The 24517-nt window shown below is 42.1% G+C and overlaps 1 protein-coding gene across 1 annotated transcript; it reads right to left on the reverse strand.

Annotated features, from left to right (window-relative positions):
• Window positions 1-515: 515 nt before the first annotated feature.
• Window positions 516-24025, reverse strand: CARNS1 (carnosine synthase 1). The gene is made up of 11 exons (XM_014053535.2): window positions 23875-24025; window positions 19487-19615; window positions 15366-15385; window positions 14723-14975; window positions 13347-13436; window positions 11050-11537; window positions 10345-10546; window positions 9323-9414; window positions 8616-8847; window positions 5331-5602; window positions 516-3518 (listed from the first exon to the last, which is right to left on the reverse strand). Exons 3-11 carry the CDS (start codon window positions 15366-15368, stop codon window positions 2286-2288), a joined length of 2865 nt encoding a protein of 954 aa, XP_013909010.1. The 5' UTR covers window positions 15369-15385; window positions 19487-19615; window positions 23875-24025; the 3' UTR covers window positions 516-2285.
• Between the last annotated feature and the right edge of the window lie 492 nt (window positions 24026-24517).

The raw sequence follows: 24517 nt of genomic DNA on the forward strand, positions 1-24517 counted from the left end.
GCTTGTAAATGACCATTTTTCTGTTTGCTTTAGCTTCTCACAGAATATCAACTTTTCCCTGCCTATAGTTCAGTCCTTCTGTTAAAAATAGTTGAAACAGATGCATTTCCCTGAATATGCAGAACAGTCAAGACAAAGATTCCAAAAGGGAGAACTATTTTCCCTTTTGCAGACTGAGGGAAGGAGTTGAAATCCAGTCCAGATCAAATTTCCTATGTAAGTCAGTGCTAAAGGCAATGGAGTTGGAAGAGAACAACTGATATGAAGACTTGGAGTCAATGTTAGATTTTCGTAGATGGTGGTGAATCCAAAATCTGGAATATTCTGGAAAACGGATCACTTGGGAGTCTCTTTGAAACTAACAAGACCATAAGTCATCTCTTTACAATTAATTGAAATCTTCTCCCCACCCGCCCATTAGTTTGTTGGTGAGTCTTCACCAGCTTTTCTTGTCTCCACTCCTAAGTGGGGAATGAGCTGTGGTGCAGCTGTAAAGAACACTCCAGGAGTCTTGATATTTTTGCATGGCATTTTATTCGGGAGGAACTATTATACCTGCTTGATTACAGAAGTTATAGGAAAATAGGTAGGTAGAGTCACCAACCAGTTAAGATGACATGCTTAACTAATGCTCCCACTGATAGCCAACTCTGACTACCTTAAAACTTCCAGTTCCCAATTCTTTGATCCAAATAGGATCAAATTGTTAGTTATTTTAAATCTCATGTTCTCAATATTTTCTCAGGCAAATCAGTTGCCACCTGAGTTTCCATTTGTTGTGAAAGTGGTAAAAAAAAAAAACCATGAAAATGACAGAAATGCTTTTTCGGTTGCAGAGATTTACACTTTTTTTCACATTGCTCTTTATGCTGGTTAGAAGTATGCTTAAGTATATTATTAGTGTACTAAAGAATCATTACATATTTAGGGATGTTTGGATTATGCACAAAGGATAGTGTTCACAATTCAGATTGGTAGCAAAACTACGGCTTATTATTGCAGAAACTCTGTAATGCTAGCATTATAGCTGCTCGATATTGTAGGACCTTAAGGTCATTGGGAATTCCAATGGAAGGTCGATTATTAGAAGTTAGGGGTGCAATCGTTCACCGGAAAATGTTATAATTATAATAGATTATTGTCATGTGCTTGGAAATATTGTTATAGTAATATTCTTTTGTGGAATTCTTGGCACATTACAGAGGTAAGATGTTTATAGATGTTACTCTTACAAACACAAATAATATATGTATGTATATATATATATATATATCTATAGTAGCTTTCCCCAGCATCAGTTATGAATATGAAGATTCACCACAGGATGTTCCGTTGCCCTCATTATTTTATGTTTGTTTGATTAGAATAGAGTTGTCCTTGTTAACTTCTAAAAAGGATCAGAAGGCACTAAACTAATATTTGCAAAGTTTACAAATGCGGAGCTAGCAGATCTTGTTGAATCTTACATACTATTGCTAAACATCTGTTATTGTATGTTTGCATCCTTTTTTTTAGTAGGTTGGTTGGTGTTTAGATGCTCACCTGTATATGGATGGAGTTTGCATACAATGATTCCTTTCAGGAAAAACTGTGCTTTCGGAAATACTCTTGCTCATCTATTGTAGTATATTGTTGATGAACTATTGGATCTAAAGCACAGGTGTCAAACTCGATCACGTCATGTGACATATCGCAACGGCTTTTGCCTTTGTGGAGCCAGGGTGGGTGTGGCCTAGGTGTGAAGTATCCGGCCCATAAGCCATCATTTGACACCCCTGCTCTAAAGAATTGACCCAAGCTTTCTCTTCCATTGATTCTGGAAGTATGCAATAGACTCTCTTTGAGGGGTATCTTAAAGGAGCTTCCCCTTTTCAGTGGAAGAAAGAGAAAATGAAGACCCTAGAACTTCACATTATCTATGGCCCAGTGCAGGAGTAATTTAGAGACCAGGGGCTGGGACCAGGACGATTCTTCAGAAGCACAAATAAAATAGAAGAAAATATCCTCACACAGAGGGTAGAAGAAGGGGAGGACTTCATAGTTATTATAATCCTTTCCTAAAAGAAGTGAGCCCTTTCAAGGTGTGAGCACTTCCCAAAGATAGCTTCAAAAAGACTAGTAAGTAGGAAGTTTGTGTAATGCAAACTCCATTGGTGAAAACTTAGGAATAATGAAGGGATAATTTAGAAGGAATAGACAAGTCTCTCTCTCTCTCTCATTCACTCACTCTCTTTCTCACACACATGCAAGTTCAGCTCCAACTTGAGGGAGCTGAATCGCCAAGGCTATTTGAAGTGAGAGAGGAAGTAAGCAACAGGGTAATGCAGAGAGTCAATGCCCAGCACCTGGCAGATGCCTAGTAGCTTGACACAGGCCTCATGGCGACTAGAACTGGTACAAGCCACGTTGCAATAAGGCTCCTCATATTCTTTAGACACGATCTCATCTTCAAGCAGGTTGAGGCGGATGACACCACGCTCATGTAGGGCCTGAAGTATCTCTAGGCTAGCTGTGGATTTGAGAGCCTGGAGATGCTGTGACACTAAGCACATCACTCCCACTAGGTTTGTACGGGGACGGGAGGGTGTGGGCAGGACTGGGGCCACTCCACAGGCAACCATGACAGAAGCTAGCATGATGTCTACTCCATAGATCTCCCGAATCCAATCACGGAGGTAGAAGCCTCCCATGCGAGGATTGATTTCAATAAGTTTGGGGCCTGCAGCTGTCAACTTGAGCTCCACATTGAAGACACCATTAGTGAGACCACAACCTAAGCAGCACTGATAAGCAGCATGGATAAGTTGTGCTTCACTCTCAGGGGGAAGGCAGGTGGGCATGCAGGCTGCCGTCTCTGTAAAGTTGGGCACCCTGGTGGGCCCATTATCAGACACAAATGCCCCCAGCATCCGTCCCTCATATATCACCAGATCTACGTCATGCTCAGTGCCTGAGACATACTCCATCAATAGCATGTTATTGCCCCAACCCAACCCAATGCCTAAATAATCCGAGTCATCCTTTAGATCTTGTGTGATCTTGTCAAAGTGCAGATGACATTGCTGGGCATCTTCTACCAGTTTTACCCCTACCGCTCCAGCCCCATACTCCAGCTTCATGACACCTGGGAAATTAATGTGGCTGGCGGCTCGCTCCACATCCGCATGGCTCTCCAGGTGGCAGCATGGCACAGCATAGAGGGCCGCGGAGGACCAACGGGACCCCTCCTTGCATCGCCGCAACAAGTGCTGGTGAGTGCGGCTTTTCTGCTTGGCCACTCGCATGGCAGTTGAGGAGCTGCAGCGCAGGCCCAGCCCTTCACAGATCAGCGCTGTCAAGACCATACAGTCATCCCAGTAGGACAGGCAGCCATCCAGATGCAGCCCCCTCTCCTGAATAAGCCCCAGCAGTTTCCGGGCATGCTCTTCATCCCTCGTGTGGTCTGTGGTGTCATAGTGGATAAAGGTGTGCACCAACTGGGAGGCAAAATGGTTGGGATCGGTCTCCACCAGGTGGATCTGGGGATGGGAAAGATGAGAGAAGAAGAGAAGGAAAGGGGAGTGGTAACAGGGTGGGGAAGAGGGAAAGGCAGAGATGCAGAGAAGGAGGGGGAAAAAAATCAGAGATGCATCACTACAGACAGTATCAGAGAAGGCCAACTCCTTGGGGTCAGGGACCATACAGGAGTCCCTTAAGAAGAAGGCGCTATCAACAGACAGAGGCTTCCCCAATCCACTGACCATTCCATTCCATCAAGCTGGTTGAGCTTTCTGAGCTTTCTCTAGATCCCCGTTTCTGCAGCAGCAGGGCTTAGAAGGAAGAGCTCCATTGTCCTCTAGGGTTGGGAGGAGGAATTAATGCTGAGGCAATACCCACGTTGGTAGGCAGGCTGGCTAAAAAGCGTTCACAGTCTTGAGAAATCAAAGATGACCCTGTTGCTTGCATGGGAAGGGCTGTGTGAACAAGGGAATCACATTTTCATTTTCCACTCTTTAACTAGGCTCTGGTTAGATCAGGGACGTGCCAGCGTTGGGTTTTGTGAGTTAAGAGCAAGGGTGTGGGGATGGGCCAACATTATCTCTTTCACTGCAGGGGCTTTTTAGCAGTGAACCCAAGGGACACACAGGATATCAGGCCTAGGGATAACTTCAGAGCCAAGCCATTTTTCCAGGAGGAACTTGGATAAAGCATAGGATATTGACCGTCCCCACTTTGAGGGCTGCAGCTGTAGAGATAAGAGTGTGGCACATGTAGCCATTGTGCTCAGTTCAGGGTCTAAACTGGAGAATGGATCAAGGCTCCAAGAGGGGCAAATTCATCCTTCAGTCGCAGAGGAATAAGCTGACATTAAAAAGCACTTGAAACCTTCAGGGACAATGGAATGAGCTTTCAGAGGCTAAATCTGGCTCTGGCTGAGTTGTCTGCATCCTTCTACTCTTGCCGTTAAGTTTTCATTTCATTCCAGTCATCTTCCCACCCCGATCTATTCTCTGCATCCTCTCATCTAATTTTGATACACCATTCAACTTATTTGGAAGGACCTCCTTTCGGGTTCTAAACAGGCAGTTAGTTGCACAAGTGATAAGCAGGTCTCGGAAACAAGAGCTTTGAGACTAGCAAACCCAAGATGGCTTCTTCTTGGCGCAGTAACAGTTCTGTACTGCATTTCTACCTCTTCTACAGGTGGAAGACACCAGTGTCTGATAAGACTGTAGGGGACAGTACTTATATCCTGAATCTGGAAAAATCAGGAAAAAGATATTTAGAAAGATGGGGGCAAGGCTGTCTGTGATTCTGGGAATTCTGAGTGATGAAAGGAAGTTTCAGGTTTTGCCTCTTATGCTGCTACTGAAGACTAGGAACCTTGCCAAAATAACAATGGGGAATGGATGGCTCTTGAGAAAAGTGGGAATCCACAATCTCCACAGCTAGCTCATCTGTCCTGCCCCATATTTGCATCCTAACATTATTACATGGAGACAGGAAGTGGTGGAAGGAGCTCTGAAGTCCGCAGAACTTGTTTCCATCCCCAGTGACTCTTCCAACAGGACCTTGCTTCTGGATTGGGCCCTCCAACGCCCCACTTGAAGTGCTCCTGAGAGATGGCAAGGCTGGAAATGGGACAGGCCAACTCCTCAGCTTTACGGGCAAAAGTGAAATGAGCAAGCCCTTCTGATGGGTAACGTGGGTCTGTGGTTTACTCCCCTCTCTGTTTAGGTGATGCCCATGACATTGATGGGATACTGACAGGGACTGTGGGGTGGTGCTGCTCTAGCTAGTCCATCCTGCAGCTTGGAAGGGCTGCACAGGTCTGTGTTTCCGCATCTTACTTTTAGCCCGTAGTCCCTGGCAGCCTCCCAGACGAACTTTTTGCTGAATCCGCCGGCCCCAATCACAAGCACATGTTTGCCCTCCATCAGGTGGCACTGTGCACGATGCAGCATTGTCTCCACCAAGGCGCGTGCTGTCTCGCTTCCTGGGGCCCCCACCATCCGGCCCATGGATTCAAGGGCTGAGCAAGTCTCCAGGCACAGCTGTGAGTTCATCTCCAGGGCTACCAATTGCAACACCTGGTCCTTTGAGCTCAGAAGAAAATCCACCCCTGTGAAAAGAAGATGCCAAAAAAAGAAAGAAGACATTTGTAACAAGGCCTTGCTGAACATCCATTGAAAGGCCACAGAGGCTGCTTTTGATCCTAGACACAAGAGAAAAGAAACAAAGGCATCCCTGTGGTGCAGCAGAATGCTGGATAGGGAATTCTGGAAGTTGAAGTCCACATCTCTTAAAGTTTCCAAGGGTGAGAAACACTGCTCTATAGGACAGGCACTATGACAAAGGATCCTTGCTTCCTGGGCCCCATCAGGTGAGTGTTTAATCAATGGAACCTGGAAAAGCATGTTGAGTCTGTCTAATCATAATGGAGGGGACAGACAGAGGCTATGTCATGAAGGACTCACAGGTGATAATGGACACCTGGAAGCATACTGAAAACTAAAGCAGCTCGCCAAGCATAGTATTACATGAGCATACCAAGGCATGTCCATAATTGCCAATGTGCTGCATTCTGAACCAGCTGCAGCTTCTCATTGGTCTACAAGGGCAGCCTCCTGCATAGGGCATTGCAATAATCCAAACATGAGGTGACCAAAGTATGGGTAACTATCCTTATAGTACCTCAGTTCAGGAATGAACTGGCACACAAAATGAATTCGAGCAAAGGCGCTCCGGATCATGGCTGCTATCTGCTCTTTGAGCAAGAGGTCGTGAGTACAAGGAGGCCCTCAAATTATATATTAGTCCTGAATGGGGAAGTACAGCTCTATTTAGGATTAAAAATAGACCATCTTGAGACCTGAATGGTCCAAAGACCCACAGCCAGCCATCTTTATCAAGGTTAGCTTCTGTTCCCCTCCACTCAGACCTCTGCTTCCTCCAGAATACATCCCAGAATCACTTGGTTATCTTGGGATTAAGGATATAAAGGGGTATTATTACTGTATTATACTGTTATATTATTATATATATTATATATTATTACTATATTATACTGTCTAACTGCAAATTCAATGACCTCACCAAGCAGCCTCATATAGTTATTAAAAAGGGGAGTGAGAGTATTGAGATCTAAAGCACTCCACCTTTCAATGATCTTGAGATTAATCTCTTCCCCACCCTTCACTGCCAGCTAGAATCAGTTCCACCACAAAACCGCGTTCGACTAAAGGGCACGCGACGAAACCGCATAGCTGACGTCATCACAGCGCGACAACAGCGCGGAGAAAAAAGCACGCTGTAAACGCTAAACCTAAAATTAACCCCTAAACCTAAACCTAACCCCCCTAAACCTAATCCTAAACCTAACCCTTAACCTAACCCTAAACCTAACCCTAACCCTTAACCTAACGCTAAACCTAATCCTAACCCTTAACCTAACCCTAACCCTAACCCTAACCCTTAACCTAACCCTAACCCTTAACCTAACCCTAAACCTAACCCGTACCTTAACTTGAATCAGCTTGCTTTCAAAGCGCTATTTAAAGCGCCCTTCTTTCTCCGCGCTCGCTGTTGTTGCTCTGTTGATGACGTCAGCGACGCGGTTTAATCGGGCGCGCTTTAGTCGAGCGCGATTTTGTCGTGCCACGGCTGGAATCAACCACAGAGAAAGAAGGAGAACCATTTTCTCCCACCCCTGGATACCTTGATATCACTAAAAGCTGCTGATGGGTCAAGAAAAACTAGGACATTCGTCTTGGCCCTGCCAGAGATCACCAACAAGTCATTCTACCTTTAATTTCATTTCTTTTTTTTTAACGGTATCTTTGTTACATTTCAACATTAAATATTAAAATAAAAATTAGCAGAAAAGGGAAGGGAATAACATAACGAATTAAAAGTGACAAAAAGTATGCATCAAACTACCGTAATATAATAATGAATTCTGACTTTTTTTTAGTACAAAGATAATAACAATACAACTATCTCAAAGTTTAAACAAATAGCACCATTTAGAAAATATTTTAAAATACTAATAATCAGCGTAGTAAAAAAAGAGCCTAATATTTTTAACTTTCATTTCTTTCATGCCTGTTTGCCTCCTACCCAATATCCAGCTCTAACACTACTAAAAAATGCCTGGACTCACATTCCAAGCCTCTCATCACTAATTCTCTTTCACCCCAAACAGTCACACCAGTCATGCTATGGGTGGGGGAGGGGGAGAACAATGAAAAGAATAGCAAACCAAGTGTGTTTCTGTTTCCCTATTTTTGTTATCAAGTGGTAGTTGAGGTTGTGTGAGGCAAAGAAGCTGTTGTCAACAATGGGTAAGGAGGCTAGGATATGTTTGCTCAGTAATACATAGTAGTAACATGGAAAATAGATAAGTTAAGCATCAAAAATCAGACTTGTGAATTTCAGATGAAGTGAGATGGTGAAATCAAATTTTATTCATTAGTGGCAACCAAGTTTGGTTGTTCTTTGTTGTTTTAAGGGGAAAATTGCACAAGAACCTATTGCATAAGAACATAAGCATATCCTCAGAGGCTGGAATCGATTGACATGCCAAAAAATAAACCAATCCAGACCAATACTATGTGGTTTGAATACACGAACCTTTCTCTATTCCAAGGAACAGGTAACAGGGAACTGCAAAAATGCCTTCCTGCTAATTCCTCCACCAGTGACGCAACTCCTGCTTGCAGCAAGCACATTGAGTCCCTATCCCTATTTATTCAGTACAAATTTTGGGCTGAATCATTGATCAATCAGCAGCAATGTTTAATATAAAGAAAATATCATGCAGTGGTTTTTTTTTATTAGAGACTATCATGCTTTTAATCTTACTGCCAGGCAAGCAGCTGCTAACATAAACATAAAAATAGACATTGTGCAAGCCTATTTCTAGAACAGAGAACCCTGGAAAGGAATTTCTCTAATGCTGTGGGATGCTATTTGGCCCCGTTACTATAATCAGTACAGCCACTTCCCACTACTGCCCACGCTTTGCTAAACCTGTAGTTCAGCTGCTCTGACAGCCCCAGTTTCATTGTGCAAACTGCAGCACCCCACAAGATCTTGCAAACAATAAGATATAATGACTGACGCGACAAGCTTACCAATAATGTCAGTTTGTGCCCGGCGACCACCTTTCTGCTCAACTGATAGACTAGTCTCCATATCCATGAAGGCTTTCATGGCATCCTCTGCTTTTTTCTTAATTTGGGCATAGATTGCAGCAATTTGGACCTCATCTTTCAGTCCCCAGTGGTGTAGGCTGCTTTCCAGACTCTGAGGCACGGTGGTCTGGTGTTTCAGTGGCTTATTTGCTGGACCTACACCACATATTACCTGAAAAGAACCAAAAGGTTTAAGATCTTTTTGAACTATTGTCAACAATTTGTCTTAATACCTCCATTCAAACAGTCCCAAGGGTTGTTGTGTTCACTTTGTTGGATTATGGCTACCACTATACAATACAGAAAAGTCTCCAGGATTTTTAAATTTATTCATGAGAGATTAGAGTACTTCCTGCCAGCAGGAGGGTAAGGATTGCCAATCTGATGATTGATTGTGTAACTTAGCTAATTTCTAAATGAGACATTATTTTGGCATGAAAGGTTTGCTGTATTTTTAAGTACCAATAATTTTAAGTTCAATTATTTTTACACTGTTCTGTAGAAAAGTACAAAGTGGGGACACCAAAATTGGTGTGAATATGCTAATCATCTCTTGCACTGCATATAGCTCCTCTGTGGTCTGCATGCTTTTTTACCAATATATTCCTGGTTTCCTTTTAATTTCAATTGGGCAGTGTTCCCTTTACCTTGCTTAGCAGAGGCTGGTCTTTTCGGGACCTGCATACAATAGCACATATTCGGATTGCCAGGTTGCGCTGCAGAGATATGTTGCCTGGAACTGGAGATGTAGAAAGATGCAGAAAGAAAAATAGGAAAGAGAAATGGAAGATATCAGAAAGACAAATTCATAGGAGCTGAACATATGGAGGAAAATGAAAAGAACAAGACAGGTCCGATGAAAAGCTTATATTACTCTAGACTACTATCAGTCAAATAATTTTGGAGAATTGTGGATCTGAATATATTAACCTTACAATCACTACTAGTACTGTGAGCTGTGCATGTTCTACCACACCACAAATTATCATCACAAAGTCTCTCTTCCAAAAGGCCTGGTACATGCAAGAGAAGCTAACAACATGAAGCAAAGCAAGTAGAAAATAGTTAATGGAATAACTGAGTCTTCATTGTCCTGGTACCTTTAGATAAGAAGGACTTACAAATCCTAGAATTCCCAATTGTTACTATAGGTAGTTTGGGAGTTGTATTCCAGCATATATGGGAGGTAAAGGGGTAGATTAAGCTACACAGGTATCCTCAATTTACAACCACAATTGAGCCCAAATGTTATGTTGCTAAGTGAAAAATTTGTTAAGTGAGTTTTGCCCTATTTTACGACTTTTCTTGCCACATTTGTTAAGTTAATCACTGCAGTTGTTAAATTAGTAACATGGTTGTTAAGTGAATCTGGCTTTCCCATTGCTTTTCTTGTCATAATGTGGCAAAAGATGGTCACATGACCCTGGGACACTGCAATGTGACTCAATTGTCAAGCAGCTGAGTGTAAATCATGTGACCATGGGGATGCTTTCAATGATCATAACTGGGGGGAAATGGTCATAAGTCACTTATTTCAGTGCTGTTATAACTTCAAACGGCCACTAAGTGAACTGCTGTAAGTCAATGACTACCAGTACGTTACAGGCACTGAGCTGGAGGGTTATTAGCTTTGTGACATAATGGAAAGTAATCAATAGCTATTCCTTACCTGAGGAGTTGTTTGTAACTAAAGGCCCAGATTGGATGATGTGAGCAGTAGGAATGAAAGGCTCCAGCAAAATGCTCTCGTCTTCCTCTAGAGTCTCCAGTAAGGTGAGGACCACCTGCAGAACACTTCCATGTTCTGACTTGTCATGAAATGATACAGTTTGGGTTCCATTGCAGCGCCAGCCTGAGGGCTTCACCACCACCTATGGAAGTACAATACCTGTAGCAGAAAGGCTTAAATGTCCAGCTCTTTCCCCAAAACTCTGTATTCTATTTCCAAACACTCATCCTATCTTCTCATCAGAATGGAAAGAACTGCAGTATTCTTGCTCTATAAAGCCCATGTTTTCACCTCCTATCTATCTTGCTTTCTAACAACAGAACAGAATAAGAGTTGGAAGGGACCTTGGAGGTGGTCTAGTCCAACCCACTGTTCAAGTGGGAGATCCTATACCATTTCAGAAAAATGACTGTCCAATCTGTTCTCAAAAGCCTCCAGTGATGGAGCACTCATAACTTCTGATGGCAAGCTTTTCCCACTGATTAAGTGTTCTAACCGTCAAGACATTTCTCTTTAATTCTAGGTTGGTTCTCTCCTTAGCTAATTTCTATCCACTGCTTCTTGTCTTGCCTTCTGATGCTTTGAGAAATAGGTTGACCCACTCTTCTTTGTGGAAGCCCCTCAGTTCAGTTCAGGGCCTCTTACCTGTTTGTAGGACTCCATTGCACCACCTTGCAAGAAGGCTTTAAGTTCCTCCTGCAGAAGGTTGTCTTGTCCTTCCCGGCCACTCAATTCAACCACATGGATGTGTTGCTCTTCTGTCACATTGCGCAGGAGCATTGGGCGCTTGAAGGTGAAGGCCAGGGTGGGGGGTACAGCTACTTCTCCCTTCTGATCCATCAGCTGCCGGGTCAGCAACTTGTCCTCTAGCAGGCGAGTCAACTCTCCCGAACCTCCAGTGGGGCAATCAAGATCTCGGGCTAATTCTGCTGCTGACTGGCCCTGCAACTTGCAGGGTCCAAAGCTCCCAGTGAAGTAGCTGACCCGACGTGGGGAAGAAAATTCTTCCAGCACTGTGCGGCCACCAAGCTCAAATGTCACAGCCTTCAGTACGTATAAAGATGACTCACCAGGGTGAGTTTCTGAGGGAACCTTGGAGAGCCAGGCTGGTGACAAGCACAGCAGCATGTTACCTAGGCAAAGAGAAGACAGGAAATCCAGCCTGTGAATATATCTGAGAAAGTAAGGATGTTGTGAAAAATTAAATGAACCAAAATGTATAGAATTGCCTATACCACATTTGCATCATAATAACCAGTAACAGAACAAAAAACAGCAAGGCAATTTGCTGGTTTCCAAGACGTTCAAAACAGTTAAAAAATGTATTCTGTACCACCAGCACCTAATTACTGGCTCTGACAATGGCTCTGGAACCAGAAAATGGTCTTCCTGTTTCTGTAATGTGCTATCCTGACATACTTCCCACATGACACCACTGAACCTAGTGAGATTGAACAAGGAAAATAAAATAATCTATCAGGATATTATTAGCACATTGTCATTATATGTTGTTGTTGTTGTTGTTGTTGTGATGATGATGATGATGATGATGATGATGATGATGATGATGATGATGCGTTAGCCAGTCATTCTATTACAATGCATTGTAACAGCCTTTTAGGGTTTATGAAAGGAAAAACATTATAGGAAAATGTCGTCCTACCCTTTGGAGGAGAATACCACAAGCCCTGACTTAATAATGTTTTATATCCAACCCCTATTGCAATCTGCAGAAAGCATTCTGAAAGCTAAATATGCAATTTTTAAAGCTGCCAACATTAATTCCCCAAAGGTACAAGCAACACATTTATAAATAAGGGTGTACAGATAGGTCTTTATGTAGATAGCTTCCTAATTTGTGTCTGCTTGTTTCATTTTTGCATTTTATTTGTTGGAAAGGATGTTTGTTTTTGAAAGGATGTTGGAATAAGACAACGGGGAAAAAAACAGGGAAAAAATGGCTTGTGAGTTACCATCTCTGTGCCTGGAAAGCAGCTCAGCTCCCTTTTGGGAGTCTTTGGTTTGCCTCCCTACTCAAATGAAGGGGAAGGTTGCCTGTTTGAGATAAAAGTTACCACATAGGCAAAGAATGGGAAATTGTAGCTCTCATTCCTTATTATACTACCGCTGTCATCTGCACTGATCATTAGTTATGCTGCTTGGACTGTCATGGAAAGAGAAGACAAACTGGTTTTTCCAAATTAATGGACTCCGAAGGGGAAGTGGAGAGAGAAGAAAGAGCTGTTTCTTCATATTATCCGTGCAACTGGGAATGACTCAGATGCCTTTGCCTTCCTTACAAAACAGATTTAATTCTCAAAATTGGAACACCCAAAACTGTTCCAGTTTAAGTGACAATATATAACTTTGAATTCCTTAAACATTCAAAATGGTAACCAACTCTGGTTTAGCCTCCTTTCCTGAAACAAAGAAACAGTAAAAATGATCTAGCCAGGAACAAATTATGATTCACAAATAGTATCTCCAATATCTAGTTTAATTGTCATTGACGTTCAAAAACTCTTCTACTTAATCCCTCTTTTCAGGCAGTCTCCAAGGATCTGACACGATTGAACAGAAAAAGAAAAAACGATTAGCATCTTCAGAATTGGATTTATCATATGATAAGGAAGATGCTACTGTTTATCACCTTAGAAGATCACAGCTGATTTTCAAAGGCATCCTTGGCAAGGAAGTGGCATATATCTTCTGGCACTTCTGGCATATGGGGAGGCACTAGTTTGAAGAGCACTGAACATAGCTCATTTCTGACAATATGTTTGGGGTGAAACAAAATTTTGAGAATTAACTGATGGTAGTGAGCTTTTACATTTATTATAATTTATCAAGTGGAAGAGCATAAGATCGGGTCAGGTCAGCATTTCTGAGCAAACCTTAAGAATAGGTTAAGGTCAAGCAAAATACCTAATCTAATAACTTACCAGGACACTGGTTGCCACATTCCAGAAGCACTGACAGATATGAAGCAGGGCAACCCAAGACACAGATGGTTATATCTGAGGGTCCAAATCCTAAATAAGACAAGAACAAAATCAGTGGTCCATTTACCTCAAAACCTCAGGTTTTTCTTTCTTTCTCTGCATTCCGATCATCTTCTAGGTTCTGAAGGCAGAATCTCTGGAAATGTCTTTTTTACAGGTATAGAGGCAGATGAAGTAGAGTGTTGCAGTGGCCTACGGTTGGAGCTCTCACCTCACAATCAGGAGACTGTGAGTTTGATCCTAGGGAGAGGCAGATATTTCTCTCTGGGCACAATGAAAATATACCATATTTTTCGGAGTATAAGACGCACCATTTTCCCTCAAAAAAGAGGCTGAAAATCTGGGTGCGTCTTATACACTGAATACAGCATTTTTTGCCTCCTGAAACCCCACCCCAAATGGCAGTGCAGAGCCTTTAGGAGGCTTTCAGAGTGCTCCTGGGGGCTGAGGAGGGCAGAAATGAGCAAAAAATGGGTTGTTTTTTGCTCAATTTTGCCCCCCCCCCCAAGCCCTGAGGAGCACTCTGAAAGCCTCCTAAAGGCTCTGCATGCCCTTTTTTGTGGGGGAACAGGCCCGTTTTCATGAAAAACAGGTCGTTTTGGGGAGGTCTGCAGAGTGCAAAAACTTTTTTTTAATTTGCCTCTTCAAAACCTTGGTGCGTTTTATACTCTGGTGCATCTTATACTCTGAAAAATACCGTATCTGCTGAACAAAACTCCACATTGGTGACTGGAAGGACATCTGGCCACTAAACATTCTGCTAGCTCCATTCAGATGCCCAGACTCCAGCCCACAAGGGATTATGGAGTCATTAAAAGAAGATGATGATAGAAGGCAATGAAGGATAGAGGCAGATGAAGAATACAAGGATTATTCCATCATGGGATGACAGATTATCCTATATATTTCCTTTGATTCTATTTATTCCATCAGCTTTCAGGCATAAAAGCTTTGTATTTTTCATTGGTAGGTGGCAGGACCTAACCCATCAAAGTTGAACTTTAAAAAAAAGAAGCTAAACACGTTGGACCTGATTAGTAGTTGGACAGAGGATCATCAGACAATTTTATAGACTAGACTGGTAAATGATTTTCTTTTAATTCCCTATCATTGTCCAGAAAGCTTCATGAGTCATCAGCTTCATTCAGGGAGTCTTTTATCTTTTTGAGGTTTGCATTTTACATTCCAATTCCAAATATAAGGATAAGCCATTGTGGTTTAAGTATATGTGCACATCAGGCAACAGGATATATAAGTATTCAACCAATCATGGTTAAAATGTATCCTATATGTGACCAATACAATGTGACACCCACCTGACCGGGGCTCCTTGGTGAGATCGATGGTTTCTGGGAGCCCTTGCTGCTGTAAGCTGCACTGCAACAGGTCATAGTAATATGCTGTCCAGGCCCTGGCCTGTGCATCCTCAGGATTAATTTTGCTATCCAGGAGTGTATCTCGGTGCCGGGCACTGCGCAGCGGACTCAGTGGTGGAAGAAAGCTCTGTTCTGCCCAATCCAATTCCTTGGGTGTTTGGGGTGGTTCAGTGTGGATCTGGTCCAGAGACAACTGCAGTCAAAGTATTGAGAAATATGCCAAGAAAAAGGCAAAAAGATGCACTTTAGATTCCATCCAAAGAACAGAGAGAGACACTTATTTTGAGAGCTTTCCCCCGTCCTAGCTGCTGGTCCATACTCAAGATGAGAAAGATCTTCAGTGCAAAAAAGAAAAGCAATACCAGCCACCACCACTTTCTACTTGTTAACAGATCTTCATTTCACTTTTCTATCCCCTCTAGAAATAATCTCAAATGGGATATTGGGGATTCTTAAAAATATGCACACATGCTGTCTTTAAAAATATTTGTCTCTGTGTGTGCATGCATGAAAAAGCAACACACACATATACACACAAGCCAGGAAAAGCAGGAAAAGAAGAGGTGCGATGAAAACAACTTACCATTGTTCAAGGTGAAGATACTGCAAAGGAAAAAAGAAATAAATTATGTTTCTTTATGCTTCCTGTGACCCAAATATTTAGCCCATTCCTAAATCCAGACACAAATCTCTTTAAAATGATGAGGATGTTGTTCCATAACCCTACACAATTAAATTTAAGGGACATTGAAGCTGCTTAGGCAGAACAGTTGCCCTCATCAAACTCTTGAATAAGAACATAACTGGCTTTCTGGGGTTTTCTGGAACGTTTCCCTGAGAGCCATAGGATTCTGCCCTTGCTTGCTTGTTTGATTTAATTTCAATAGCCGCCCATAATATTGTTCAGTGAGTTTCAGTGAAAGAAGCTTGGTTGTTCTCAGAGGCCTTGGTGGTTGGACTCCTGAGGATGTTTTGTTATTTTGTCCTCTGTATGCTTATGATCTGTCTTTCTTTTACTGTATTTTAGCTGTTCAGAATCATTTGGAGTGAGGTAGCCAGAAAATATAAATAACCAATTTTTCTTCTGTTATCTTGAAATCATGCCCAATTATTCCATTTTGAAAACAATGACGTGTTTGATCTCATGCTTCTTTGAAACAATTGTTATTATGTCGCATTCATTCTGTTGCTCATTTTACACCCCTCTCCAGATTCTACCAAGAATCTACAGGCTGAAATAGATCTTGTGGAAAAAGTTTTGCCATGTGTATGAACAAGGGGCAAATATTGGAGATAGCATTTTCAGGATCTGTTGTCTCATTTAAAATTGGTTATATCCATATTTTCCTTGCCTTCTTACAAAGATATCACAGCAGCATTTGAAATTCTCACAGAACCAGGCGGTAAATTCCATTACACTTACTGCTATTTAGGCCTTATTGTGATGTTTAAACTAGTAGCCTACACGCAAAGGCAGAAATTAAATTGTGCAACATTCATGATCAGCAACAAAATATCAAACCCCCCCCCCCCAAAAAGCAAAAATAATGAGACCAAGTATGGAAAAACCTGATTTGATATGGATTGCAATAATATTGCATTGGGGAAGTATATGTCTATTCTCCTTACATACGGAAAGATGGCTCAGAATAGTTAGAAAAAAATTTCAATATATGTGTGCCTTGTACTCTGCGCTAGCTTGGCCTTTTAATGGCAGGTGAATAAGCTGCTATGTGTATTCAGACAGAGATGTTTTGCTATATTGTTCCCTGGGAATTCACAGATTGAAGTCATTCTATAAGAATAAATCAAAGTAAAAGATGAAAGATTTATATGATCTGAAAAGAAACCAACAAGAATGAATTTTACCCAACACTGGAAGGAAGATACAATCCCAACAATACGAAGATTTAGGCAAGTATGATAAATAATTTAAGTGAGAATGTTCTCATATATACAGTACATCATGGAGCATCAATTACAATCTGGCTTCTAACAGGGCCTACAATGTAAATTAGCTGACATATAAATAGAGAGAAGTTAGAAATTCCAAACCCCATTGTTTCCTTTTTTCTTTCTTTTATTTTTTGGCATTTTAAGGCTTGTTAATTTTGCTCTATTTAAGTCCTTTTGTTGGCATGATTTACATATAGACACAGGCACACAGACATTCCCCTGATGGTATATTCAGTTCTGGATGAAAAAAATAAATAAAATAAATTTAGGCTTAGAATATTGACATCCTAAATTGTAATGAATATTGATAAAATACTTCTCTTCCTTTCTTTATTTCCAATAGTCTAAGTTATCTAAACAATAAAGTGTCAATAGTCTTCAATCAATACTATATAAATATCATTGTACCAAAACAATACAATGTATTAAAAAGAAAATGAATAATAAAACCAAGCAAATGTTAGAATTAAACTTGGATAATTCAGGATACACTCTCACTCTCTTTGGCAAGTTCTGAAGATTCATGCAAGGTTCTTATTGGCTCAATCAGTGGGACTAGTTGGTCTCACCAGATTAATAATTCTACTGAGCTGAAAGGGATTGGTGGAAAGATGCACCAATTATTGTTGTTTATAGTAACCATAGTATAACAAAATGTCAATACTAAAGTACCTGGAACTCCATAACATTTAAAAGTTATATGGTAAAGTTATTGCTACCCATGATGTAAGCATCAGTCTTATAGCATTTTGAATTCTTGTAACCGTTTGCAAATCAAAATGCAAGAGATGGCATTAATTATGTCTCCCCCTCTTCCCCCAACCATCAAGAAATTGTACATCTTTTGTCTGAAGATTTGTATCTACTTGTATCTTCTTGCTTGCTTCCAAATAGAGAAGCTGGGAAATGCTGTGATTATGACCATCCCAAAGTGCAGCTTTCAGTGCAACAAAGCTGTCAGCAGTTACTGAGAAGATCTGAGTAGGAGCCCACTGAGTAGGAAATGTGCTTCTTTATGTAGCAAGAATCTGATGGCTCCCCAGAGCATGTATTTCTATATACTGTTGTGCATGAATGTTTTGTAAATACCAATATTCCTTTCTTTGTGTTAAAAAATTCAGTTCACTTTAACTGCTCCAAATTTCCAACTGCGTATCCCCAATGAAATTCACAACATAAAATCTATTTACAAAACGCAATCCATTTAACCAATCAAAATTTGGAATTAATTACTATAAACAGGATTGCAGACTTCAACTTCGTTTTTACTTGCCATCTTCTCCGGTTCTAGCAATATGCCATTCTGCAATATTATATCACACTAGTCTCCCCAGAGCTTTCCATGGGACAAACAAAATCCTCTTGCTCTTTTCATGTAATGTATACCCCTAGCACCTACACTGAGGTAATGCATCCAATACATTTTAATCAATAATTGAATAGCAGCCTGTGTATCTTAGCAGCCTGTGTATCCTACATTTTCTGTTTAGGAAACTAAGAAATAGAGTAGTTCAACTGCTAGAGATTAGATACTTGAGCTTCCAAATGTCAGTTCACTGAGTTTATTTAAACAACCACTAGAAAGTTGACATCTTTCAGTTTAAAAGTAACTATCCCATCAATCTAATATTTGGTTATACAAATAATCCTCATTTTGTGACCACAATTGGGACTGGCAGCTTTGTCATTAAGAAAGCAGCCACTAAGTGAGGTGTCATTTGACCATGACTATGTTTTCCTTTTCCCCACTCCTCCAACCCTTTCAAATTCTCTCTTTGGTGCTAGGATAATTAGCAAGAAGGGAATTAATGTTTGTATTTACATTCATTGGAGAGGAAGAGGTTTCAAGAGAATAAGCAGGCACACAATTAGGAATATACATTGAAAGCAGTGCACTGGCACTCAGGGCCGGGATTGTGAGCAAGCTATGCAAACAGCCCAGTGTGGTCTCCATTCTCTTGTGATCTGTGCCTCTTTATTCTCTTGTAATCTCTTCCTCTCCAGTTCCTCTGCTCTGCAAAGAAGAAGAAACAAGTGGTTTCTATTGACAATCTCTTCTGTGCCTGATCGGTTTCCTCCCTCACAGAGGTCTTCACTTAATGACCCACATGGTCCAGGGTTACAATGGCAACTGAGACTGCTGGGATTTTTCTCTCTAAATAATGTGGTCATGTGATGTCGTGCTTTATGACTGCATCACTTAGTGACATTGGTTAGAGGTCCCAATTGCTGTCACAACACAAGGACTTCCTGTAATAATCATGTTGATAATTAAAATTAAAGTAGCCATGTGTACATAATTTGGACACAGGGACATTGCAATCATTTAGATAAAGCTTGGGTGTGTCTATTTGTGATATGAATTGTAGAAGTTGCTCTCACTTCTATCCCAGAATAAAATATCTGAATCCCAGTCTAATCTGTTCTGATAGCCTCCTTTTCTATTTGAGGACAAAGCACAGCTGAATCAGCATGCAAGAAAAAGTGGTACCACCCCAAACCACTGCACTTTCTTTTAGCCTGGAATGATTAACTTTATCTTTTCATTCATTCTTTTTTTGTTCCATATATCTGGTTGGAACTAAATTAAATCGTTCCATTTTCTATAATTAAATATCTGGAAAAACGGATTTTGAAATAATGTCACCAATCACCAAGAGCCTTTTTACTGCTATAAAATGACATGGAGAGAGGCTGCCATTACAGCAAGCAAAAGTATGGTGGAACAGTACACATTCTTTTTTTTACCTCCTTGGATAGAGTGCGGAAAAAATCTAGTCAGCCAATTGTAACTCAAGAGCTCAGCATCGATCCACTGGCAGTTCTCTTGATTCTTTGATCTTTCCAGCTCCACTGTCATTTATCCTAAGATGGAACCTAGAAAGGGCATAGAAGTCAATTTAAAGTCCTTGTTTTTTTGATCTAATCAAACAAAGTATTCACACTTTGGTAGCACTTCTAACAAAGTTTTCCCTGCACTGGATAAAGATTTGGCACACATAACTTTCTAGCTTCTGTTCCTAGATCCCAGCTTCATGAAACTTTCAACCAGGAGTGCAATTGTTGAACTACTTAGCTTATATCAGTGTTTCTCAACCTTGGCAACTTGAAGATGTCCGGATTTCAACTCCCAGAATTCCCCAGCCAGCAAATGCTGGCTGGGGAATTCTGGGAGTTGAAGTCCGGACATCTTCAAGTTGCCAAGGTTGAGAAACACTGGCTTATATTGTCATAAATTTTAAAAAATTATTCTTTCATAATGATATAAGTTTATAAGCATGAAATCTGAGATGATTAAAGCAGGGTTTTGGTTAATTAACCCAGCAACTTTTAATATTTATAACATACTTTATATTAGTTAAGTGGTCACCTGCTCAATTCTTTTCTTTTTTTCCTAAAGAATTTTATTTGTTCTTATTTCTCTTATGGCACTGTTGGATTAAAGCAGGCAGCGGAGAGGCACCCATATTCCCGGATGTTCTTAACCCTTCTCTTTTCAGCCTTGGTCCAGCCCTTGAGGCATAGTCTTTCCAGCCATTTTTTGAGTACCAGGTGTGCACTTACTTCCCCAATGCTCATCCTAATGCCTGTTGACAAGAGCCCACTTTTAAGATCTATCCAGAAATGAAGAGATTTTAAAGTCCTGTTTGTTCTACAGATGGTGGCCAAAATTGAGCCCAGGATTACCATTGTTAACTCATGGCGGTCATTAAGTGGATCTGACTCTAGCCAACTTTATGACCTTTTTTGCTGCAGTTGTTACATGAATAGAGCAGTCATTAAGCCAACCTGTTCTCACCAATGGGTGTTTTTGCTTGAAAGCAACAGCAAAAGCTGGAAACAAACTAAAAAAATCCCCAGAACACCACAACCCACAGAAAATTGTCATCATGTGACCACAGAATGCTGCAAATGGCTCTAAATGACAGCCAGTTTCCACATATGGTCACATGGTTTCAGAGATAGGAGTGAAGCCAGGGGAACTTTGAAAATGTGTCATAAGTAGCTCTTGTAACTTCAAATGGTCCCGAAATGATTGGCTATTAAGCAAGGACTACCTTTCTTTGGCAATTGTCAGGTAACAGAACAGAAATAAATCCTTTCTCAAATTCATGAATCTGTAAACCATGGAGTGACTAACTTAGACTTCAGCACAAGAGTGATAGCCCGTGAGTCCCTATAATGGTATGTGGGAATGACCTTGGAGGGGTAGGAGGAAGAGCCAGTCTAGACAACTGTCGGGACAAAAGATACCTCTGTCTACAGAAGCTGAGCCAGAATGGGAAGTGTTTGAGCAGGGACCCTCTCTAGTCTTCTCAAGCATAAAGAGAAAAAGGGGGGGACGGAGAGAAATACTTTCAAGCTTGCAAGATTCTGTTAGCGTAACCTTACAATAAAGTTAAAGCTAGTATTCCTGCTTGTGCTTCTTGTTTGACCACCTTGAAGGGCTAGCAGCCCTTCCCTCTTGAATGCCAAAAATGCTTTTCCCCTTGTGATTATTATTGTGTCCTAACATGCAGCAAAGAGAGGCAGAATGATTTTAAAAGATCAAAACGGAAGTGCTGCACATTCCTGGAAATGTATCTCTTTTATATTACAGACGGATGTTTGTGTATACAGGTAGTCCTCAAACTTAAGACCACAATTGAGCCCAAAATGTATGCTAAATGAGAAATGTGTTAAGTGAGTCCCCCCCCATGTGACTTTTCGTCACATTTATTAAATGAATCACTGCAGTTGTTAAATTAGTAACACGGTTGTTAAATGAATCAATTTCCTCATTGACTTTGCTTGTCAGAGGGTCACAAAAGGGAGCAAGTCAGTTGTTGAGCATCTGAATCACATGACAATGGGGATGCTACAACGGTCTTAAAGTGTGAAATAAGTCCCTTTTTTCAGTGCTTCAAATGGTCACTAAATGACCTGTTGTAGGTTGAGGACTGCCTGTATGTATGTTTGTGTCAAAGCAGCATCCATATCTATTTCAGAATAAGCTGAATTGGAATTTTAAAAAGAACTTTAGGCTTTCATAGCTTGGTTGCAGAGCCTGTGTGCCTCAAATCCCTTTGGAATGAGACTTTCTCCAGAGTAAACGCGTGTCAGCATTGCATTTGCAAAAGTAGGCAAGCAGGAGGTAGAGAAATGCTTAAGTGGCTTCTGCCTGGCATGCACAATGGAGAAAAAAAGTCCAATTTAATGTCACCATCTTAATCCGTTATTTTTCTCTGCAATTATTGTGCTGTGCATCATTTTTATATACATCAGGTCATCATCATTCCTCAACAATTCTTTCTAAGACAGGGGTTCCAAATCCTCAGAACCCTGTTCAGAACCGAGCCATGTGAGCGATGGGCTATATAAGCAGTGGGTGCTTGCACTCACATGCAAAGCTCCATTTGTGTTAGTATGTCCACTGCATGCACAAATGGAGCTGGGTGTGCACATGCCTATTGCTTACATGGAACCATACCCTCCCCCCTCCCTGGGCTGCCAAGCCAGAAAAGTTGGGGACCATTGTTCTATGAGACATCCCAAATGGTGATTTTCCTCGATAATCGTTCCGTCTCACCATATTAAACTATTATACCCCCCCCATAGAGTTATATCTCCACAAAATATACAATATTATGTCTATTCTGTTTTGTTTTTACTCAGCCCAGCAAGTATTTATGCAATTTGAATATTTTTCCACATATGGGTAGTTTGCAGACTGGTACAAACAGTGCAGAAACTGGTGAAAACAGAAAAAGCCAAGCATATTCCGGTGTTGCAATTGAGGAATCTATTTTTTTGTGAAATTTGAACAAGTTTAATATCTGCATTAATACAATTACAATATGTGCAACACTGTATTTCATTCCAATTTTTTCATTGCTACCGATAGAGGACTTTGCCTCTCAAATAGGGGGTCTTGGAATTTTGTTTTGTTTTGAACTAACAGGTTTGGGTGGCTGGGAAATGGTTGGAAGCCCCTCCTCTAATCCATTACCTTATCTGGGAAGCCCTTTGTGTGTGGCCACGCCCTTTGCCAAAAGACCAAGCAAACCGCGTCATTTATTTAGAATGTAGAATCAACGGGGTTGGAAGGGACCTTGAAGGTCTTCTAGTCCAACCCCTTGGCCTATGCCACTTCGAACCAATGGTTATCCAATCTCTCCTTCAAAACCTGCCGTGATGGAAACACCCCCACAACAATGTAGAAAGCTGCTGCCAATTAAGATCTAGCTCGTTTCCCCCACAGCGCTTCTCTTTTTAGCCAAAGAGGAAGGAACAGAGTTTCTGTGGATTCTCTCCATTCTTTCCCAGCCTGTTCGTGCGGGGAAGGAGAATGACTCCAGTCCGAGCAAAGGCCAAAGAGGGAAGATCCAGAAGTAGGCAGCGAAGCGCGCTCACACACTCCAATCTAAGGAGCCACGAAGATGTTTTTTTCCGGGGACCCTTCTAGGGCAAAATAGCGGTAAGCAGGATCCTAGTTAGGTCAGGGCAGAGATAGTAGCCTTGTCCATCCTTTCCCGGATGGAACTTGGCGCCTTTATTTCCTGGCGCAGGGGCGGGTGGGGGGAATAGAACGGGAGCTCCGGGGGCGGAGTTGAAGCGAAACAGGGTCGATCGCCGCAGGCATCTTGACCGACCCCCCCTCTTTCCCTGCCCCCAACAGCAGGCATAGTCCGAGCTGCCACCCACGTTTCAGAGGCGACCACATTCCCCCACGTAGCCCCCAGCCGCGACAACGGGAAGCGGTTAAGGTGAAAGCTGCCCCGTCCCCTCAGCCTCGCCTAAGACCCTCGGTCGCAATTCGCAGGCGCGCCTATCAGCAGGTCGCAAACGAATCCGGGTCGAGTCTCCTCGGAAAGGAGAGCTTCGCTTGCAACCTTGAGAGGAAGCGCGCGGCTCCCCCACCCCGCCAAGCACCCATTGATCGTTTTTCCAAGCGCGGCCGGCCACGCGGTCGGCGTTTCCCCCTCCCCCGTCCACCACCGTCGCACCCCCTTTTCTTCGGTACTACAAGCAGCGTTCACACATCCGTGAGCGGCAGCGCCATCCCCGCTCCGGCTCCCCGGATTGTCGAGCCGGGCGGAAAACGCTGAAACGGGAGAAAAACCCTTCGCTTCTCCTCCTTCTCCAGCCCGGATTACCTGGGAAAGAAGGGAAGGATGCTAAGGCCAAACCGCACGATCCGGTCCGCTGGCGAGGGCGGGTGGAAAGAGCCCAGAAATGAACCGCGGATCTAGGCAGGCAGGCAGGCTTTATAGGGAGACGGGAGAGGCATACCCAATGAAGAGCGGCAGTTTAGCAAGCATCGGAGCAAAACAGGCGGGCGCTTGCCGGGACCAGAGACCGCCCTCCACCATTGACCAGACGAAACGCGATCCCGGGGTTAGGGAGCGAGCGCGCAGTGGGATTGCTGCCAGCGGTGGGAAAGCGGTCGGCGAGGAGAAAGGAAGGGAAGAGAAGCCTTCCTATTCTCGCGGGTTGGAGGTGGGGGGAGGTGATGTGAAAGGTCAGAATTTCCCCTTAACTGAAAGGAATGAAGCTACGGGTTCCCTTTCTGTGCATTGTTACTATTAGGACTCTTCTCTTTGGAATCAATCCTAACTCGGGTGGATTATCGAGAATAGCGAGGAACAACCTGGAATTAAGGAGAAATTTCCTAACAGAACAATTGACCAGTGGAACAGCTTGCCTTCGGACATTATAACGGAATAACAGAGTTGGAAGGGACCTTTAGTCCAACCCCATGCTCAAGCAGGAGATCATATACCATTTTAAGACAAATGG

Source organism: Thamnophis sirtalis, unplaced genomic scaffold, assembly GCF_051295495.1.
Source record: "Thamnophis sirtalis isolate CommonGarterSnake01/CBP01778 unplaced genomic scaffold, rThaSir2_p1.2 scaffold_1, whole genome shotgun sequence".
Taxonomy (NCBI): domain Eukaryota; kingdom Metazoa; phylum Chordata; class Lepidosauria; order Squamata; family Natricidae; genus Thamnophis; species Thamnophis sirtalis.

Excerpts from the sequence above, each read along its gene's own strand:
- CARNS1 (XM_014053535.2), bottom strand. Across the intron at positions 13,437-14,722 it reads CACCAAGGAGCCCCGGTCAG|GATTTGGACCCTCAGATATA; the intron begins GTGGGTGTCACA and ends TGTCTTATTTAG. Across the intron at positions 3,519-5,330 it reads CCAGGGACTACGGGCTAAAA|ATCCACCTGGTGGAGACCGA; the intron begins GTAAGATGCGGA and ends TCCCATCCCCAG.